The following is a 22,033-nucleotide window of genomic DNA, read 5'->3' as shown; positions in this document are numbered from 1 at the left end:
GAACTGCCTTGAAAATACCACCAACAGTGGAGCTGAATGAGCAAATTCTGCAACTGCTGTTCCACTGTACAACTTGGTACTGTTGAACTAGTTGTTTGTACTTTCAGCAATTGTGCTGATATCTCTTCTGTTGTTAGAGGAAAGCCAACAATATAATGCTGGTGGGTGCAGATGATTACATGCATTCTTAAGTGACTGGTACATGAAGCAGAGTATGGCTCTTTGCTGAACAAGTCATCTTTTGTCGCCTAGAGACTTGCAGAATTGAAGAAAGAGCTTGCTTGAATATTGTTTCTTCACCCACATCCCCCCTCCTCCATCCCCACCCTTGATAGAACATAGAAAAATACAGCACAGTATGGGCCCTTTGGCCCACGATGTTGTGCCGTGGATTAATCCTAATCCAAAAATAAAATAACCTAGCCTACATTCCCCTCAATTCGCTGCTGTCCATGTGCATGTCCAGCAGTCGCTTAAATGTCACTAATGACTCCACTTCCACGACTACCACTGGTAAACTATTCCATGCGCTCACAACTCTCTGGGTGAAGAACCTCCCTCTGACGTCTCCTCTATACCTTCCTCCTAACACCTTAAAACTATGACCCCTTGTGGCAGTCAGTCCTGCCCTGGGGAAAAGTCTCTGGCTATCGACTCTATCCATGCCTCTCATTACCTTGTACACCTCGATCAGGTCACCTCTGTTCCTCCTTCTTTCCAGGGAGAAAAGTCCAAGCACAGTCAACCTCTCCTCGTAAGACAAGCCCTAAAGTCCAGGCAGCATCTTGGTAAACCTACTTTGCACCCTCTCCAAAGCCTCCACATCTTTCCTATAATAGGGTGACCAGAACTGGACACAATATTCCAAGTGTGGTCTCACCAGGGTTTTGTAGAGCTGCAACAAAACCTCGCAGCTCTTAAACTCAATCCCGCTGTTAATGAAAGCCAAAACACTTATGCTTTCTTAACAACCTTATCCACCTGGGTGGCAACTTTGAGGGAGCTATGCACTTTAACACAAAGATCCCGCTGTTCCTCCACAGTGCTGAGAATCCTGCCTTTAATCCTATATTCAGCATTTAAGTTCAACCTTCCGAAATGCATCACTTTGCATTTATCCAGGTTGAACTCCATCTGCCATTTCTCAGCCAGCTCTGCACACTGTCAATGTCCAGCTGAGGCCTGCACTAGCCCTCGATACTATCAACGGCACCTCTAACCTTTGTGTAATCAGCAAACGTACTAACCCATCCCTCAACCTCCTCATCCAAGTCATTTATTGAAAACTACAAAGAGCAGAGGCCCAAGAACACAGCCCTGCGGGACACCTCTCAGCACTGACCTCCAGGCAGAATACTTACCATCAACAACCACTCTCTGCCTCCTGTCAGCCAACCAATTCTGAATCCAGACAGCCAAATCACCCTGTATCCCATACCTCCTGACTTTGGTATTGAACCTTGCCAAGTTAGTTTCATAGGCATCACCAATTCTGATTTAATGCAGTCAGAGACGTACAGCATCGAAACCAACCCTTCAGCCCAACCTGTAATGCCCACCAGGTTTTCATAGAATCCCTACAGTGTGGAAACCGGTCCTTCAGCCCAACAAGCCCACACTGGGGGGAGGAAAGGCTGATCCAATCAGAGAGCACTCATTTTGCCGAAACCCAGGATTGAACCAGGGACTTTTAGATCTTCGATATAGTACTCTCCCAACTGAGCTATTTCAGCTGGCAGTTTTCTAAACCGAACTAGTCCCATTTGCCCGCATTTGACCTATTTCCCACAAAACCTATCCTTTTCCATGTACCTGTCTGGAGGTCTTTTAAATGTTGTAATTGTACTTGCCTGTGCCATTTCCTCTGGCATTTATTTCCATATATGCACCATCCTCTGGGAAGGGCTGGACTGGCAACTCAACATTTCAGGAAGTAGGATCTTTAAGTGAGACCTGAGAAGGGTATAAAACAGGTGGTGGTACAGCACTATTAATTAAGGAGTCAATTATTGCAATAAGGAAAGGTGATATTTTGGAAGGGTCCTCAAATGAGGTTTTGTGTGTACAACTTAGGAATGTTAAGAGGACAGCTGTTTTACTGAGAATGTATTATAGGTCCCAAAAGAGTCAGTGGGAAATAGACATTTCCCACTGGTGTGTGACAGTAATGATCATGGAAGAGCAGTGATACCTAATGGATTTTAACTTTCCTGTCATAAAAAATTGCAATAGTCATAATGCTATGTGTTTAGAGGGGTGGATGTACTGAAATGTATCCAGGGGAGTTCTTTATATTAATATAGACTACCCAACAAGGGATGGTGCTATGCTGGATCGGTTTCTGGTGGAAGAAGCAAGACAAGTTTTCTACACACTGGGAGAACATTTTAGTCATAGTGACCACAGCATTGTCCAGTTCAAATTTGTTCTGGGCATGGAAGAAGATGGCCTGCAAAAAATGCCTTTGGATTGGAAGAAGACAGATTTTATTAAAGTTGACTGGGAACAGACACTTGCAGGTGAGTTTACAGCAGAGCAGTGGGGGTCATTCCAAAAGGAGCTGGGGAGACTAAAAGTTAGGGAGAAATGTAGCAGCAATAAGTTGAGAACACCCCGGATGTCTAGGACAATTCAAGACTGGATGAGGAACAGAAAAGGCTTTCAGCAAATTCAATGTGAGCAATTTGGCTGCGGCCCTAGAGAAATACAGTAAGTGCAGAAGGAAACTTTAAAGGAAAGTGATTAACCATTCTTCGATGGAGAGTGCAGGAGGGCATGCAAGAAGCAGCACCAGGTGTACCTGAAAATGAGGTGTAAGCCTGGTGAAACTACAAAGGAGGATTATTGTGCCAAACCGCATACTCCGAGCTGAGTGATCCCACAACCAATGGATCAGACCTAAGCTCTGCAGCATTGCAACATCCAGTCGAAAATTGTGTTGAACAATTAAACAACTCACTGGAGGAGGAGGCTGCATAAATATCCCCATCCTCAATTATGGATGAGCCCATCTAATCCAGTCCAAATAAGGCTAAAGCATTTGCAGCAATCTTGCTCCAGAAATGAGGAGCAGATGATCCATCTCTGCCTCTTCCAGTGGTACCTAGCATGACAGATACTAGTCTTCAGCATGATTTGTGCTTCACAATTTGTTGCTGCCCTAGCCAAGCTCTTCCAGTACAGTTACAACACTGGTATCTACCCGACAATGTGAAAAAATGCTCAGATGTCCTGTATGTATTTAAAAAAAAAGGACAAATCCTACCAGCCAAGTACCACAGCATCAGTTGCCTCTTGATCATCAGTAAAGTGATGAAAGGTGTCAGTAACAGCGCTATCAAGCAGCACCTGCTCAACAATAACCTGATCAGTGATGCCCAGGGCCACTCGGCTCCTGACCCCATTATAGCCTTGGCTCAAACATGGACAAAAGAGATGAATCCCTGAGGTGAGATGAGAGTGACGGCCCTTGACATCAGGGCTGCATTCGACCGTGTGGCATCAAGGAGCCGTACTAACCTGGAATCGATAGGTATCAGAGAGCAACTCTCCACTGGTTGGATCCATACCTAACGCATAGGAGGTTGACCATGATAGTGGGAGGTCAGTCGTATCAACTCCAGGACATCTCTGCAGGAGTTCTTCAGGATAGTGTCCTAGACCCAACCATCTTCAGCTGCTTCATCAATGACCTTCCCTACATCATAAGGTCAGAAGTGGGGATGTTCACTGTTCGACAGCATTTGTGTCTCTTCAGATAATGAAACCGACCTTGTTGCATTTTAACAAGATCTGGACAATATCCAGGTTTGGACTGACAAGTGGCAAGTAACATTCAGCCACACATGTCAGGCAATGACCTTCACAAAAGACAACCTAACCATCACCATTAAATGTCTGTAGTATTACTGTCACTGAATTCCCCACCATCAATATCCTGGGGGTTACCATTGACCAGAACCTCAATTGGACTCACTACATAAACATAGTGGCTATAACAGCAGGTCAGAGGTTAGAAATTCTGCATCAAATAACTCACCATCTGACTTCCCAAAGCCCCTCCATTATTTGGGGCAGCACGGTGGCTCAGTGGTTAGAACTGCTGCCTGTCAACACCAGGGACCCAGGTTTGATTCCACCCTTGGGTGACTGAAAATTCCAAGCAAGCATTCTCCCCATATTTGTGTGGGTTTCCTCCAGGTGCTCCGCTTCCCTCCCACAGTCCAAAGATGTGGAGGCCAAGTAGAGTAGCCATAGAAGTGCAAGGTTACAGGGATAGGGCAGGATGTTGAATCTGGATGGGCTGCAGTTTGGAGGGTTGGTGTGTACTCGATGGGCCAAATTTTCTCTTTCCACATTGTAAGGATCCTATGCACATGTCAGGAGTGTGATGGAATACTCCCCACTTGCCTGAATGGGTGCAGCTCCACAACACTCAAGGAGCTTGACACCATCCAGGACAAAGCAGCTGCTTGACTGGCACCACATCCACAAGCATCCACTCCCTCCTCCACTGATGCTCAGTAACAGCACTATGTGCCAGCTCCAAAATGCACTGCAGAAATTGCCAAAAATCTTCAGTCAGCACCTTCCAAACCCACGACTACCTCCATCTAGAAGCACATGGGAACAGCAACTTCAAATTTCCCTCCATGTCACTCACCACTCTGAGTTGGAGCTATATCACGGCTCCTTTGTTGAATCAAAAGATCCTTGAATTCCCCCTCTAATGGCATTGTGGACCAACCCACAGCAGGTAGACCATAGCAGTTCAAGAAGACAGCTCACCACCACCTTCTCAAGGGTAACTAGGGACAAGCAATAAAATGCTGGCGAGACAATGATGCCCACGTCACAAAATGAATTTTTTCAAAAAGGCAACCTGTGTGTGAAGTTGCAGACTTTGGTTCGGTCACATTTAGAGTACTGTGTACAGTCCTGGCCGCCACATTACCAAAAGGATATGGAAACTTTGGAGAGGGTGCAGAGGAGGTTCACAAGGATGTTGTCTGGTATGGAGGGCGCTAGCTATGAAGAAGGGTTGAGTAGATTAGGATTATTTTCATTAGAAAGACGGAGATTGAGGTGGGGGGGGGGGGGGGGGAACCTGATTTGAGGTCTACAAAACCATGAGGGGTATAGACAGACAAGGTGGATAGCAAGAAGATTTTTCCCAGAGTAGGGGACTCGATTACGAGAGGTCATGAGTTCAAAGTGAGGAGGAAAGTTCTTTACACAAAGTGGTGGGTGCCTGGAATGCGTTGCCAGTGGAGGTGGTAGACGCAGACACATTAATGACTTTTAAGATGTATCTGGACAGATACATGGATGGGTGGGGAGCAAAAGGATACAGACCCTTAGAAAATAGATGACAGGCTTGGACAGAGGATCTCAATTGGCATAGGTTTGGAGGGCCGAAGGGCCTGTTCCTGTGCTGTAATTTTCTTTGTTCTTTGTATATTGGGTAGGGGTTAAATGAATACTTCTGTTTGGCCTTCACCCTGGGAAAGGAGAACATAGGTGTAGAATTCAGAAAAAGGGACTAAGAACTTGCATGGTTTGATGTAGGAAATGGGGAGGTTTTGGAGGCTCTCTTGGGCCTAAAAACAGACAAATCCCCTGGCCCAGATGAATTTATAGGAGATGAGGCACCAAATTGCAGGGGCTGTGACACAACTTTTGATTTCTACCTGGCCATGGGAGACATACCAGAGGCTTAAAGGATGGCTAATGTGATTCTACTTTTCGAAGGGTGGTAGAGAGGAAACAGGAAATTATAGACTGGTGTGTCTCATGGCAGCTGCATGGAAACAATTAGAAAATTCTGAAAGAGAGAATTAATATCCATTTGGAAAGGCATGGATTAAATAGGGTTAATCAGCATAGCTTTGTCAGAGGGAGGTCATGCCTAACAAATTGTTACAGAACTACAATTGATGTAGTTTACATACATTTTAGCAAAGCTTTTGACAAAGTCCTACATGATAGTTAAAGTACATGGAATTGAGGGGAACTTGGTGAGATGGATCAGAAACTGGCTTAATAGTGGGACACCAAAGGATAGTGGTAGAAGGTTGTTTGAGTGATTGGAGGCTGGTGTGGAGCAGTGTACCACAAGGATTAGTGTTGGGACCCTTTATTGTTTGTTTTATACACAATTGATAAATGTGAGGAGATGTTAAGCAAATTTTCATACGAGATTGGTAGGGTTGTTATTCATGAAGAAGCTGATTGTAGGTTACAGGAAGATATAGGTGGATTGGTCAAATGAGCAGACCAGTGGCAGATGGTATTTAGCCCTGATAAGTGTGAGGTGATGTGCTTTGGAAGAAGAAATTAGATGAGGGAATATTTAATGAATGGCAGGACAACGGGTAGCTTAGATGAACAAAGGATCTTGGGGTAACTATTGACATTTCCCTGAAGTCAGCAGAACGTGTGAATAGGATAGTTAAGGAGACATATAGGACACTTGCTTTCATCAATCGTGGCACAAAGTGCAAGAGCACGAGGAAATATTGGAGTTGTACAGAGGGAGTGCAGAAGTGGTTCTCCAGGATGTTGCCTGGGATGGAGAAATTGAGCTGTAGGGAAAGGCTAGATAGGCTTGGATTGCTTTCTCTGGAGCAGAAAAGGCTGAAGGGGACATGAATGAGGAGTGTAAGATTTGAAGGTTATAGACAGGCTGAATAATGTGTTGGTTGAAGGGCCAATCACGAGAGGGCACAGTTTTAGGAGAAGGGGTAGAAGATTCAGAGGGGAATTTTAAGAAAAATAATCTTTTTCGCTCACTGTGGTGAGAATTTGGAATGCACCACCTGAGAAAGTATTTGAGGCTGGAAACATCACAACCTTTGGAAAAATATTTGGATGAAGTTTTGAACATTAATATTGTAATTTTCAAGGATTTGGGGACAAGTGCAGGAAATTGGGGATTAGCGCACCATTTGCTATAGTTATTGTCAGTGCAGATTTGATGGGCAGAAAGGCCTATTCTGCACTGTATAACTCTCAGAAAAGTTGCTGCTTAGGTCCCTCTTCAATCTTCCTACCCTTCCCTTGAACATGTGCTCTCTGTTTTTGGACTCTCCTACCCTAGGGAAAAGAACTTGACTGTTCTCTTTATCTACGCCCTCGTGATTTTATAGACCTCTCTAAGATCTCCGTTTAGCCTCCTACGCTCCACGGGGGAAAAGTCCCAGCCTCCCCTTTTATAACACAAATCCTCCAGCCTCAGTAACATCCTTTTAAAATCCTTTATAAACCCTTTCTATTTTTATAATATCCTTTCAATAGAATAGCAACCTGAATTGTATGCAGTACTCCAAATGTGGCCTTACTGATGTCTTGTCTTGTACAGTCATCCATAACATCCCAACTCCTGTGCTCAGTGCTTTGACCAATGAAGACGTGGGTGCCAAATGCCACCTTCACCACTATGTCTATCAGTGATGACCACTCTAAAACAACATTCCCCAGGGCCGCACTATTAACTATAAATCCTGCCTTGGTTTGTCTTACCAAAACGCAACACCTTGCATTTATTTAAATTAAACTCAATCTGCTATTCCTTGGTCCACTGGCCTAGTTGATGCCTCCTATATGCTCATCCAAATTGTTTATATAAATGACAAACAGCAGTGGACCTAACACCAATAATCCTTGTGGCACACCCTGGTCACAGGCCTCCAGTCCGTAAAGCCCTCTACTACCACCACCTTCTGCCTCCCACTGTCGAGCCAATTGACTAGCTCTCCCTAGATCTTGTTGATGGCCTTGCTGAACTCCATGTAGACAACTTCTACTGCTCTGCCTTCATCAATCTTCTTGGTCACTCTCATTAAAAGTTGTTAGTGAGACACGATTTCCCACTAACATAGCTGTGCTGACTATCCCTAATCAGTCCTTGCCTTTCCAAATTCATGTAAATCCTATCCCTCAGAATCCCATCCAAGAACTTGCCCACCACGGATGTCAGGCTCATGGGTCTGTTGTTCCCTGGCTTTTCCTTGCAGCCTTTCTTAATGGCACCATATCATTCACCCTCCAATCTTCTGGAATCACCCATGGCAATTGATACAAATACCTCTGCTAGAGGCCCTACAGTTTCTTTCCTAGCTTCCCACAATGTCATGGGATGCACTTGATCAGGTCCTGGGGATTTATCTGCTTTTGTCTGTTCTAAGACCTCTAGCACCACCTTCTTCGTAATGTGCATTCTCTCTTCAAGGCATCACTGTTTATTTCTGAACTCCCTAACCTCCATGCATTTCTCCATAGTAAAAACTGATGGAACATATTTGTTTAGGATCTCTCCCATCTCCTGTGCTTTCACACAGAGGCAGCCTTGTTGATTTTTAAGGGGCCCTATTCTCTCCCTAGCTACTCGTTTGATGCTTAATATGTTATAGCATCTCTTTGGATTCCCCTTGTCTTTATCTGCCAAAGCTATCTCATGTCCTTTTCTTTTGCCCTCCTGACTTTCCTCTTAAGTCTACTTCTTCATCCCTTATACTCCTCAAGGGATTCATTTGGTCCCAGCTGACTCTACCTAACACATGCCTTTTCCTTTTTCTTAAACAGCGACTCAATATCTCTAGTCATCCTGTGTTACCTACTCCTACCAGTCTTGCCTTCACAGTAATAGGAAAATGTTGGTCCTGAACTCTTGTTAACTCAATATACTCCCACTTGCCATACATTTCTTTATCTGTGAACAGCCTCCCCCATCAGATTTTGAAAGTTACTGTCCGATACCATCAAAATTGGCCTTGCCCCAATTTAGAATTTGCGGACTGTGCCTTTTCTGTTACTAATCAAATTGTGGTTCCCAAAGTGTTACCCCTACTAACACTTCAGTCAGTTGCCCTAACTGATGTCCCAAGGAGAGGTTGGGATTTGTCCCTTCTCTAGTAGGGCTAATTGCATATCAATTGAGGCAGTTTTCTTGAGCACACTTAATAAATTCCTCCCCATCCAAGACTGTAACAATATAACAGTCCCAGCTTATGTTTCAAAACTTAAAATCCCCGACTATTACAACCATTCTTACAGATATCCGCTCCCTACATATTTGCACCTCAATTTCCCATTGACTATGACACCTATAACACAATCACAAAGTGATCACCCCCTTATTTCTCAGTTCTGTCCATTTAACTTCACCGGATGATCCCTCAGGAGTACTGTTGTGACATTTTCCCTAACCAAAAACAACACTCCCCCACCTCTCTTGCCTCGTCTCCGATCCTTCCAATAGCATCCTGTAACCCAGAACGTTGAGCTGCGAATCCTGCCCCTCCCTCAGCCATGTTTCTGTAATGGCTATGCTATCTTAGCCCCATGTTTCTGTCCATGCCCTGAGTTCATCTACCTTTATCTGTCACGCATTTTGCTTTGAAATAAATGCAGTCTAATTAATCAGGCTTCCCTTGTTCTCTGCCGTGCTCTTGCATTTCTTGTCTACTTAACTTGGTCTCTTTTTAACCTTACACTGCTGCTTAGGGTCCCACCCTGCTGCCAGACTAGTTTAAACACAACTGAGTAAGTCTCTAGCAAATCTCCCGGCCAGAATTATGATCACCCTCCAGTTCAGATGCAACCCATCCCTCTTGTACAGGTCACTTTTTCCCCAGAAGAGATCCCAGTGATCCAAAACGTGAATTCCAGCCCACTCCACCAGCTCCTCAGCTAAGCATTCACCTGCCCTATCCTTCTATTCGTTCTCTCACTAACACCAGGAATAAGGCAGAGATTACTACCTGCATTTTAACCTCCAGCTTAACTCCCTATATTCACTCTGCAGGACCTAATCTCTCTCTCTACCTATGTCATTGGTACCAATATGTAAAATGCCCTGCAGCTGCTCAGGCTGTACTTTGAGAAATTGCTGCACTTGCTCCGAGATGTCCTTGAATCCTACGCCAGGAAGGCAACTCACCACCCAGGAATCTTGCTCACGGCTGTAGAAACTCCTTTCCGGGCCCCTGACTTGAGAGTCCCCTATCACAACTGTATGCTTGGATTTTGCCACACCCTGTTTTATAGCAGATCCAATTATAGTGCCACAGACCTGACAACTGCTGTTTTCCTGAGAGGCTATTCCCCCAACAGTCTCCAAAATGGTATGCTTGTTTGAGAGGAATAACCACAGGAGACTCCTTCACTATCTGCTTCTCCTGGCAGTCACCTATCTACCTGACTGTACTTGCATTGTGACCACATCCCTGAAGCTACTGTCTATCTCACACTCTGCCTCCTGCATGCTCCTTAACGCATCCAAGTGCAGCTCCCATCGACCCGTGCACTCTGAGAGGAGTTTCAGCCAGACATACTTTCTGCAATCATAGTCTCCCTGGGGGCAAGTCAACTGATCCCTGACCTGCCACACTGGCAGGAGGAAATATCACTCCACTGACTGCTATCTCTACCCCTTTAACAACTAGTAGATTTAGGGTAGAAAGAAAGGTCTTACCTTACTCACTCTTACCTTTGCTGCTCAGCATCCTGAACAAAGCCTAGTTTTCACAGTCTCACTGGCTAAGATCTAACCAGCAGCACCTTGACCACAATGCAGCCCCTTGCAAAAATGGCCAGAGCAACACACAACAATGCCTCCCTCCCCAACTTGCCTAACGCCCAGACTTAAAGTGCAATTATGAGAATTGAACTCTTGCCAATCATGTACTGTCCAAGCCTAGTAGATATCATTGGCTAAGTTTTCTCTCTTCTGTGCCTCAAGCACACTGTGGAAAATGGAAAGCATTGTGACAATGGCCCTTATCGGATCAGCAGTGGACCTCATGTCATAACAGCTGGTGATGATCCTCTGAGCAGTTTAGCTTTTCTTTTGACTTGTTTCTGGAATCCAGTCAAAAAACTGCAGTTTCTCTGCAGCCTTTAAAAACCGGTCTTATTTCCTGATGATTTCTCACTTTTTGTCCTCAGTAATGCGAATGATGAGCAGCAAACACTCCTGTCCGCACTGAACCAACTGGAAGAGCAGCTCGGCCAAACCCAGCTTGAGTTGATGGACATACGTACTGCACAAAGGGACATGACATTAAACATGGAAGCATTGAGTAGCAAGCTTGAAAGTGTGAAGGACATTGTGAGTCACCCAAATAGCTACTGCTTTTATTAAACTGAAAGATGAAAAGTGTTTTAAGTGGCCCATTCCAAAATGGAAATAGAAACCTAGTCAAAGTGACTAAAGTATAGAATGTTTCTGTAGAGTAAAGAAATCCTTTAGTAAAAAGATTGAGCAGAGTTATGTCATGAATTGAATCTGAGAGCTTAACTGATTTAAAACTGTTAAGACATCAGTAACAGTAACGACTTGTATTCACGTAGCACATCAATGTGATAAAATATTCTACAGGGCTGTTCAAGGCCTTTACAAAATAAAATTCGATACCATGCTACGTGTATTACTGTAGATGAGTAAAGTCTTAATTAAACTACTAAGTATGTTTTAAGGAGCATCTTCATGAAGGCAAGAGAGGCAGGGAGGTTTGGGAACAGAATTCCGCAGCCGAGGACATTAGTATGTATGAGGCCAAAATTGGAGGGCGTTGCAGAGAGAGGAAAGTGCGTAGAGCGATTTAAACGCAAAGATTATGCATTTTAAATGAGCTAGTGTAAAAGCAGGAGTGAGAGATGAATAAATGTGAGTTAATATAATGAGCAGCTGAGCTTTGGATGACTGCTGGCTTATGGAGTGTGGAAGACAGGAAGTTAGCCAGGATTGTTGGAAGAGTCAAGTCTAAGGTAACACAATCATGATAAGCCTTTCAGCAACAGATGAATTCCAATGAGCAAGATTAGACAATGGTCCCTGTTCCCAGAGTAAGGGATGGTGTCAGTGTCAGGAAACTAAGTTTTTTTTTATAATAGAGACTAAGGACAGTGGTTTTGATCTTCTCAATATTTCATTGTAAAGATTATTTTGCTCATCCAGTACATGATATTACAATATGACCACTTAGAAGCAGTGGATGGGCAGAGAGCTAGAGTTGAGGTAATTCTGGGTATTGTCATTAAAGATGAGGAAAAAGTTGCTGACGGACACATGCAGATGAGAAATAGGTCCAGAACCAGGGATCACAGTTTAAGGATATGGGACAAGCCATTTAAAAGTGAAGTAAGGAGAAATTTCTTCACCCAGAGAACAGTGAGCCTGTGGAATTCTCTGCAGAAAGCAGTTGAGGGCAAAACATCAAACGTTTTCTAAAGGAATTGCTTATAATTCTTAGGGACTGGGTACTGAGTTGGATTATCAGCCACAACTATATTAAATGGTGGAGCAGGATTGAAAGACTGAATGGCCTACTCCTATTATCTATGCTTTTATGAAAGATGTGGAGGTGGGGTGATGGAGTGATTTGGGATAATCAGTGGTTCCGTCTTGGTCAACAACATCACTGTTTAAAGCTGCAATTTCCATATTCCTGATCTCAACTGAATCTCCATGGGACTTGGTTTGGAATGATGGCCCACCTCTCCCATTCAACCCCTAATTCTTTTCTCACTCAGTGTCAGGCCAGTTATGTTGCATTAAGAGACCATTAGAGTCAGATGGGGTTAAAAACGCTGATGTATTTATTTGCATAAATTGCAGACTCTCTCTCTCTGGCGTTTTCTTACTATGCCAAGAAAAACATTGGACCCTTCAGTATTTGTTTTGTTTTGAATTTAGGCGGAGTCAGATATGGTCCAATTGATCCACAGGATGCTCTTTGGTTCATCACAGGACAAGACACATGCATCTTCAGAGCAAGCACTAATATCACAGTTTGTCCGTCGTGAAGATCTGGAAGCCCTACTTCGTGACTTAGAGAAAAAGATCCTTGCTGATCTTTCACAAAATCACAGCCAAACAACAGAGCTGAACTCAGTCAATGTCAGAGCCATGTTAGCTGGAGCAGCAATTACAAAGGTAAACTAGACAAGATAAATGCTTATGAATCTTGGGCAAAGCACAAACAACGTAGAATGCTTGTCTGTCGTGCCCTGTCTTATGTGGTGCTGTGGGCAGATATATGGTAGAAAATATCTCGTGTAATATATCCAAGTAATAAATAAGGTGGTAACAATGCAGTATATTTTCAGCATTTTTTTATTCTGATTCTTTTAATTCTGCCTTGCTCTACAGAGAAGTATTTGGCAGTCACTTCTCCTGTCTGTTTTTACTTGATTGAACACAGGTGGTGAAGCCAAAGATTGTGGAAGAAGCACTGCCTGCTAACACACTCTAATTTTGGTTTGTATGTCCTGAGTTATTAACTCCTGTCTGTCTCAAAGTGACACTGTATTTCTTTTTTGTATTTACAGGAAGTTGAGAATATTGTGCAACGAGCCTTGAAACTGTATAGTGCCGATCAGATAGGAATGGTGGACTATGCACTGGAGTCTGCTGGTAAATATCAGAAGTAAACTATTACTAATAATGGCAGTTCAGAGCCTTCAAGATTAGTGAGCTTCTGCATATAACAGGATTGAAAGTGGGTTGCTATAGTATACCAGAGTGTCTGAGTTTGCTAATGGATCACATTTTAGAGGGAAACAAACAGAAGATGACACCCCAGTCAGGGGAAAGATTAGGTAGTGTATCTGAAAGGGCAAAAATATATAATGTATCAAACATGAGTAATGTAAATCTCACTAAAGTAAGCCAACTTCATACAGCCAAGGAATAATTTAGTTCTCCTTGGGCCGCGTGCTAGCATCAGATTTAAGGTGCTGTGCCTTGAAATACCGTTAACGGTGCAGGTTAATAGTTACCAATCTTGGAACTCACTGCCTTGCTCAAGTTACCAAAGCCCTGGAGAAGGATGGAAGAACTAGCTCTCCGTCTTGTGGAAGAGAACTCTGCAGATAATGTTGAAGGAGGTACAGAAATGGTTTTCAAGCCAAATGAATGCATTCTTTGATATCGGTTATACGTCCAGCATAAAGTAATCGGGAACGTGGCTGTAATGTTGCAAGTTGAAAGATCACTGGTACAGATGGGCTAAGTGCACTTTAATCAAATGAAATGATTTGCAGACTAGTTTGTACACACTCATAATGGTGGTCCGATATTACCTTCCTCTGCTTGCAGGACCTGGATAGCACCTAAGATAATCTGCAGTAGAGGGTGGCCTCGAACTAGCTCTTTACCTCTGTGCTTTAATGATTACCTGCATTTGCTGCTGCAGTCATGCAACCTATAAAGGAGACCCCACTCCTTTTATCTTTTACGCTGCTTCAGTAATGAAGTAAAATTGACCAGACTGGCATTATTTTCCTTGCAGCAGAAGAGATTGATAGGGGACGTGATCAAAATGTATAAAATTATTAGGACATTGATATGAGAGACGAGAAAAAAACCTTTCCCTTTGGAGGGATCAATGACAAGGGTACGTGGATTTGAGGGAAGATGGGATGTGGGTAGGAACCTTTTTCACCCAGAGGGTCTTGGGAGTCTGGAGCTCACTGTCTATGAAGGTGGATAGAGGCAGAAACCCTCAATGTTTCAGAAATATTTCATAGTATCATATCTGTACAGTGGGGAGGCAGGCATTTTAGCCTGTTGAGTCCACACTAAAGAGCATCCCACCCAGACCCGCCCCACCTATCCTACCCATGTAACACCACATTGCCCAAGGCTAATCTGTCTAACCTACACACTCCTAGACACTACAGGGTAACTTAGGATGGCCAATTCACCTAACCTACACATACATCTTTGGACTGATTTAGATGTACACTTGCACTGTCAAGTTATACAAAGCTATGGGCCAAATGCTAGAAAATAGGATTAGAACTGGCACGGACATGATGGGCTGATGAAGCCTTTTGCTGTACTACAGATCTCTGACGTTCCAGGAATGTTGCTCAATGCCTAATGTTGTTTTCACTAATCCAGTGCCTGGTGCAAACTTTACTGTCCCATGTTCAAGGAGGCGAATTATGCATTTACACATCAAAGTATTTCATGAATCTGAGTGTACTTGCTGCAGGGAGACATCCTTAATAGAATCAAAATGCTGAGTAACTGAATGAGGTTCCCCCAGAAATCTCCCTTTTTCTGTCAGGAACAGAATCATTCCTTACTACTTTAGATCAAGGCTGTTTCAGTTCTTTTACTGAATCTGTTCATAAGAGTTATTGTCCATCTCTGAAGCAGATGGGTCATGAACCCAGGCCTCCTGGCTTAGAGGTAGGACCATAACTACAATGCTACAGGAGCCCTAAAAGACACAGTCACCATAGTTTTACTGGACCATAGACTGCTCCATAAGTGGTTTAACCCGAGGGTTATTATGCCTCAGGCAAGGGGAGAGGCTGAGAAGGAGTGTCCTTCATGGTAACATCAGCCTGCTTCCTGCACTGGCTGTTTTGGCTTTGTCAAACCTTAAGTGGTTGGTGCATTCTTGCAAGAAATCTTACTTGTCAAGAATCAGCCCAAACTTGAATTATATACAGATCTTGTTGTATATGGACACCAACCATTTCTTGAGTTCGCTGAAGATCCAAGCCATCAAACTGCATCCACGAAATGAGCCAGAAGAAGCCAGTGTGGATATCCACTGAACAAAACCAGGCACCTGACTGCCCATCTCATGATTCTGCAGGAGAAAGTTAAGAACTATAGAAAGGAGGTCTACAGTTTGGATTTCTTTCCATATAATCACAACAGAAAAAGCACCTTAATAAATTTTGGAATATTGAATCATATAACAAGAAGGGCCAGTTTACAACAAAAACAAATTGCTAGGAAAACTCTGCAGGTCCAGCAGCATCTGTGGAGAAAAAGTTAACATTAAAGGTCCGGTGACCCTTCTCAGAACTGAGTTTGCCCAGCAACTTCAGTCTTTGTTTCTGATTTCCAGTTCTTTGGCCATTTATAACAGTTTGAAAGAGCCGTCAATGGATGGTGCTGTCCTGCCTTTTTCCTTATAACACTACGCAGTTGCAGAACTAATGTACAGTGAGGTGCATTCATTCTCTAGATGAGATGAACTAATGCTTCTGCTTGCTGATAGTACAGCTCCCTCTTTCCCAGTACAGTTAGGACAGTCTTCACCTGAGGTATGCTGTGACCAAAGTAGTGTAAATTGAATAACTGGGAATGTGGAATTGGCTTTCCACAGACCCACAGACACACATTTGTACCTGAATTCCTGCAGCATTCGTGACAAAATGGACAATTGGTCATTCAAATATAGATGGATATGATAGAAAAACCATTAGAAACATAGTTGCAAAGTAACCATGGCTGGACTGAAGAAGGGTCCAGACCTGAAACTACTTGCTCCTCTGCTGCTTGGCCTGCTGTGTTCATCCAGCTCCACCCCTTATTTCATGGCTGGACTGTGGTGTTGCTAGCAGTCTCAAAAAGTTAGTTTGCAGGTGCTGCAAGTAATTACGAAGAAAAGTGTGGCACACTGGTTAGCACTGCTGTCTCAGTGCCAGTGACTTGGGTTCAATTCTAGCCTTGGGTGACTGTATGGAGTTTAAATATTCTCCATGTCTGCATGGGTTTCCAAGTGCTCCAGTTTTCTTGCACAGTCCAATGATCTGCAGGTTAGGTGAACTGGCCATGCAAAATTGTCCATAATGTTCAGGGATGTGCAGACTAGGTGAAATAGCCATGGGAAATAGAGATAGGGTCGGGGGGGAGGTGGTATATCTGGGTGGGATGCTCTTCAGAGAGTTGGTGTGGGGTTGTTGGGCTGAATGGCCTGTTTCCACACTGGAGAGGGATTCTTTTTTAAAAAAAAAACTATTTTATTGCAAAAGAAATGGAATCAAAAAGTAGTGAAGTTTTGCCACGGCTTAACATAGCTTTTGGTTAGATCGCATCTGGAGTACCGTGTACAGTTTTTGTCTTGTTACTGAAAGGATAAAATTGCATTAAAGCAGGTCAGAGCAGTTCACAAGGCTAATTCTTGGTGAGGGGACTATTTCTTGAGCAATTGTTTCGTGGGTTAGGTTTATAGCCACTCACATTCAGAAGAATGGAAGGTAATCTCATTGAAACACAAGACCCTGAGAGAATTGACAGGGTGGATGCTGGCATGATGTTTCCTTTTGTGGAGGAAACTAGAACCAGGAAATACATTATATGAGAGATCACTTGTTCAGAACTGAAGCTATTGGCCTATGGCATACACAGCCTCCACTGTTCTTTTTGAAGAAGTGTCATTTAATTTATTTAAGGCTAAGTTTAATTAATCATAGAATCCCTACAGCGTGGAGAAGGCCATTCAGCCCAACAAATCCACACTGCCCTTCCAAAGAGCATCCTACCCAGACTCATCCTCCTATCCTTTCCCTGTAACCCTGCATTTCCCACATCCAAGCCACCTAACTTACACACCCCTGGGCACTATATGGGCAATTTAGCATGGTCAATCCACCAAATCTGTACATCTTTAGACTGTGGGAAGCACCCAAAGGAAACCCGACACAGACAGAGAGAGAATGCGCAAACTCCACATGGACAGTTGCGTGAGGGTGGAATTGAACCTGGAACCTGGGTCCCTGGTGCTGAAAGGCAGCAGTGCTAACTACTGAGCCATTGTTGATTGGCAAGAGAATGATATGTTGGGGATGGCAAACAGGAAAGTGGAATTTAGGTGACATTCAGATCAACCATGATCTTATTGAATGGCATATTAGGTTCCAAGGATCTAAATGGCCCACTCCTGCTCCTAGTTCCCATGTTCTTAAGATCTTGATTATGTACTTGGAACACATTCATTGGAACCAGATTTAGCAAGGGGAATTATATGACCCTCTGTAACTGAACACTCTAAAACTTCTCTCAATCTTGTAACTCATTTCAGACAATGACTATAGAGTTAATCTTGCAATGAAAAAACTTTATTTATTAAGTTTTCTGCCAAAGCTATGGGATGTGATTAGGTGAATTTTGCCAAAATACTACCCCTTAAGTATTATGACTGGATGTAAAGTAATAATCACCACCTCCAAAATATATAGAAATACCAAGTTAACACAGCATCTGTGGATGAGATGTGGCATGTGTCATTGCCATGAAAATTCATTGGAAATCAAACTCTGCTATTCAGACAAGTTTTTTAAGAAAAGGCTTATCCAAGTACACAAAGCCTCCTGTTTACCTGTTGGAAAGATCCAGGTGAAAAAGTGAACCAGGTTTCTGTACTTATCAAGAACAATTATTTATCACAAATAGATCTTTACCACAGGTAAACAACTACAAACTGTTGACAGATAACTTCAGTTAAAATTCTAACCCGTACATGCGAACACACCTGTATTATAGGTGAATGGAAAAATTAAGTTGTGGTAGTAGAACAATAACTCTAGTCCTCACGGTCCGCTTAGATCATACTTTTGCTTGTCAGGATTTTCTATCCTTCACCACCTTGTCTCCAGGTTCTTTTCATTTATTCTTGGGATGTGCAGTGATTGGCTCACTAGCTGCAATATGTCTTCATTACTGGTTAAAGGCCACCACTTACAGTAACTGGTGAGGGAAAATAAACTGGCTGTTTTCAGGATTTGAATATATTAGCGGACAGAAACACACACCATCTACTGTTGCAGCAATCTGCCAGTTACAATGTTCACGTCCACAAGCTGTTCAGCTAACCTCAGCCAATCTTGTTGTTGCCGGACTGATGCCCTTTGGCTTCTGTAGTGATTGGAACAAGGTCAGCCGTGTGAACCTCCTAGAATGTGAGTTTCCTCACGGGCTGTTAACCTGGCCCAATCAGGGAGCCCCTGGCTGACAGATATAAACAGGAATGTCATGTGTTCTGCTCACTCGAGGAGCCAAGTCTGAGCTTTTGTGCTCCTGAGATGCTGCTTGGCCTGCTGTGTTCATCCAGCCTCACATTTTATTATCTTGGAATTCTCCAGCATCTGCAGTTCCCATTATCTCTCAAGTCTGAGCTAGTTGGGTTAGTGTCATGTAGCATGCACATGTAACTAAAGGGTGTCTGGGTGTGGGATACCAGCCTTTGTGGAGTTATTTCAACATCCGCAGTTAATCACAGCTCCACAAACTAATTAGCAACCTGTGTACACCCACTGATGCTATCTGTTTACGAACAGCCAACCTATTGTTTAAATAAAGGAAGAATGTAAACGTGACTTACAATAAGTTCCTGTAAACTTTCTTAAGTGTAGCAATCCTTTCCACACTTGGAAAAAGGACTGTTTTAAAACCATTTCAGCCCACAATCAAAAATATCAGTAAAAAGATAACAGTCTTTAAAATGTTCAAACAAGCATTCTCAAAGCTCAGAATACGTTAGTGCACGGGTGATCATGCCTCTAAAACACACAGAAATGCCGAAGAAAATTACAGGGGCAACCAGTGGGAGAAGAGTCACCCCCAGTAATGACATAGGGGCAGTGCTTCACTGATTCTTTGATAGGCTGGCGCCCTATCCCAATTACTGTTGAGAGACCACTGAAGACGATTGTGACCTGAAGAGCAAGGCAAAGGCCAGGGCCCAGTTAGCATTGAGGCTGGGACCTGGGGGTGTGGAGAGGATTGGAAGGAAGGGGCAGTGCATGCTGAGGCTTGAGGAGCAAGGCTACAAAGGGGAGGTGACAGTTTTAAATATTTCAACAAAGGAATACTCAGCTAACAGAATAGGAAAGCTGAGGTATTGAATTATTCGCAAATAAATGTGGAATTTCTACATTAAAGCGGCAGGAGTTTTAGGAAATACCATTTAGGGGGAATCTAACAATTGATATTTTAATGAACACTGCATAACTTGATATCAAATTGATAATTTACATTTATCAATTACTGCTTCTCAAAGAGTGTCTCTCATACTGTGAATCACTTGAGGTGCACTGACTGAAATAAGTATACAATGGTTTGACTGTGACTGCTTCTACTAAATAAGTGCCTGCATTTTTAAAAAAAGGTAATTACTACTCGGCGCATGATAAGAACAAAGAAAATGACAGCACAGGAACAGGCCCTTCGGCCCTCCAAGCCTACGCCGATTGAGATCCTCTGTCTAACCTGTCATCTATTTTCTAAGGGCCTGTGTCCATTTGCTCCCCGCCCATCCATGTACCTGTCCAGATATATCTTAAAAGACGCTCACGTGTCTGCGTCTACCACCTCCACTGGCAACGCATTCCAGGCACCCACCACCCTCTGTGTAAAGAACTTTCCATGCATATCTCCCTTCAAACTTTCCTCTCACTTTGAACTCATGACCCCTAGTAATTGAGTCCCCCACTCTGTTGGGGGAGGGGGGAGGAGCTTCTTGCTATCCACCCTGTCTATACCCCTTATGATTTTGTAGACCTCCATTAGGTCCCCCCTCAATCTCTGTCTTTCTAATGAAAATAATCCTAATCTACTCAGCCTCTCTTCATAGCTAGCACCCTCCATATCAGGCAACATCCTTGTGAACCTCCTCTGCACCCTCTCCAAATTGTCCACATCCTTTTGGTAATGTGGTGACCAGAACTGTAATACAGTACTCTAAATGTGGCCGAACCAAAGTCTTATGCAACTGTAACATGACCTGCCAACTCTTGTACTCAAATACCCTGTCCGATGAAGGAAAGCATGCCGTATGCCGCCTTGACCATTCTATTGATCTGCGTTGCCACCTTCAAGGAACAATGGACCAGAACACCCAGATCTCTCTCTTCATCAATTTTCCCCAGGACTTTTCCATTTACTGTATAGTTCGCCCTTGAATTAGATCGTCCAAAATGCATCACCTCGCATTTGCCCGGATTGAACTGAATCTGCCATTTATCTGCCCAACTCTCCAGTCTATCCATATTCTGCTGTAATCTCTGACAGTCCCCTTCAATATCTGCTACTCCACCAGTCTTAGTGTCATCTGCAAACTTGCTGATCAGACCACCTACACCTTCATCCCAATCATTTATGTATATCACAACCAACAGTGGTCCCAGCACAGATCCCTGTGGAACACCCACTAGTCACAGGTCTCCAATTTGAGAAACTCCCTTCCACTACTACTCTGTCTCCTGTTACCTAGCCAGTTTTTTTATCCATCCAGCTAGCACACCCTGGACCCCATGTGACTTCACTTTCTCCATCAGCCTGCCACGGGGAGCCTTATCAAACGTCTTACTGAAGTCCATGTATATGACATCCACGGCCTTTCCCTCTTCAGTCAACTTTGTCATGTCCTCAGAATCCTATTAAATTGGTAAGACATGACCTTCCCTGCACAAAACCATGTTGCCTATCACTGATAAGCCCATTTTCTTCCAAATGGGAATAGATCCTATCCCTTAGTATCTTCTCCAGTAGCTTCCCAACCACTGACGTCAGGCTCACCGGTTGATAACTACCTGGATTATCCTTGCTACCCTCAAACAAGAGGACAACATTAGCAAGTCTCCAGTTCTCTGGGACCTCACCCGTGTCTAAGGATGCTGCAAAGATATCTGTTAAGGCCCCGGCTATTTCCTCTCTCGCTTCCCTCAAAGTTACTACATTTATACCCAGCCACCACCTATAATTCCTGTATCTGAATTTTGCTATAATGTCCAATTGTAAATGCTTCTTAAGACTGCACCAGTGAAACGTAATGCCCTTGCTTGTGTGTAATTTGTATTTTTGTTTGTTTCTTTAGGTGCCAGTGTAATCAGCACACGCTGCTCTGAGACATTTGAGACCAAGACAGCTCTACTTAGCTTGTTTGGAGTTCCACTCTGGTACTATTCTCAGTCTCCAAGAGCTGTGATTCAGGTACATATTCTTCAACTGATGCCTTTTGTCTTGTAAGTGCCAACTCCTACTGGAGTAAATGACCCTGGACGCTTGCACGTTCCAGCAATGTCTTGGGTTGTGATGAGGAGCTAAAATCCTGCCTAATAATTCCCCTCTGCTGACTGTTAAGATTTTGCAACTCATACTAATTAAGATTGGTGTTCACTTAAATGTTGAAATGTACTGTTGCTTGTAGTGCACTGACTATTTGATCAGGTTATGGTTCACTACTGTATTATGTGATGAGATGTTGTACAAATGTGACCTTTT

General features: G+C 43.4%; 1 protein-coding gene across 5 annotated transcripts in view; it reads left to right on the top strand.

The window, feature by feature from the left end:
* sun2 (Sad1 and UNC84 domain containing 2) overlaps window positions 1-22,033 on the top strand; it is a 90,466-nt gene that overhangs the window by 50,322 nt on the left and 18,111 nt on the right. For all 5 annotated transcript variants that reach the window (XM_048521278.1, XM_048521280.1, XM_059640472.1 and 2 more), the window contains 4 exons: window positions 10,948-11,110; window positions 12,698-12,937; window positions 13,333-13,417; window positions 21,627-21,742. In XM_048521278.1, the coding sequence (XP_048377235.1) occupies window positions 10,948-11,110; window positions 12,698-12,937; window positions 13,333-13,417; window positions 21,627-21,742 (604 nt within the window). The remainder of the gene's footprint in view (window positions 1-10,947; window positions 11,111-12,697; window positions 12,938-13,332; window positions 13,418-21,626; window positions 21,743-22,033) is intronic.

The sequence above is a fragment of the Stegostoma tigrinum genome, chromosome 38 (genome assembly GCF_030684315.1).
Source record: "Stegostoma tigrinum isolate sSteTig4 chromosome 38, sSteTig4.hap1, whole genome shotgun sequence".
NCBI classification, from domain to species: Eukaryota; Metazoa; Chordata; class Chondrichthyes; order Orectolobiformes; family Stegostomatidae; genus Stegostoma; species Stegostoma tigrinum.
The sequence above is the reverse complement of the archived record's forward strand: the minus strand, read 5'-3'. Positions and strand labels throughout refer to the sequence as shown.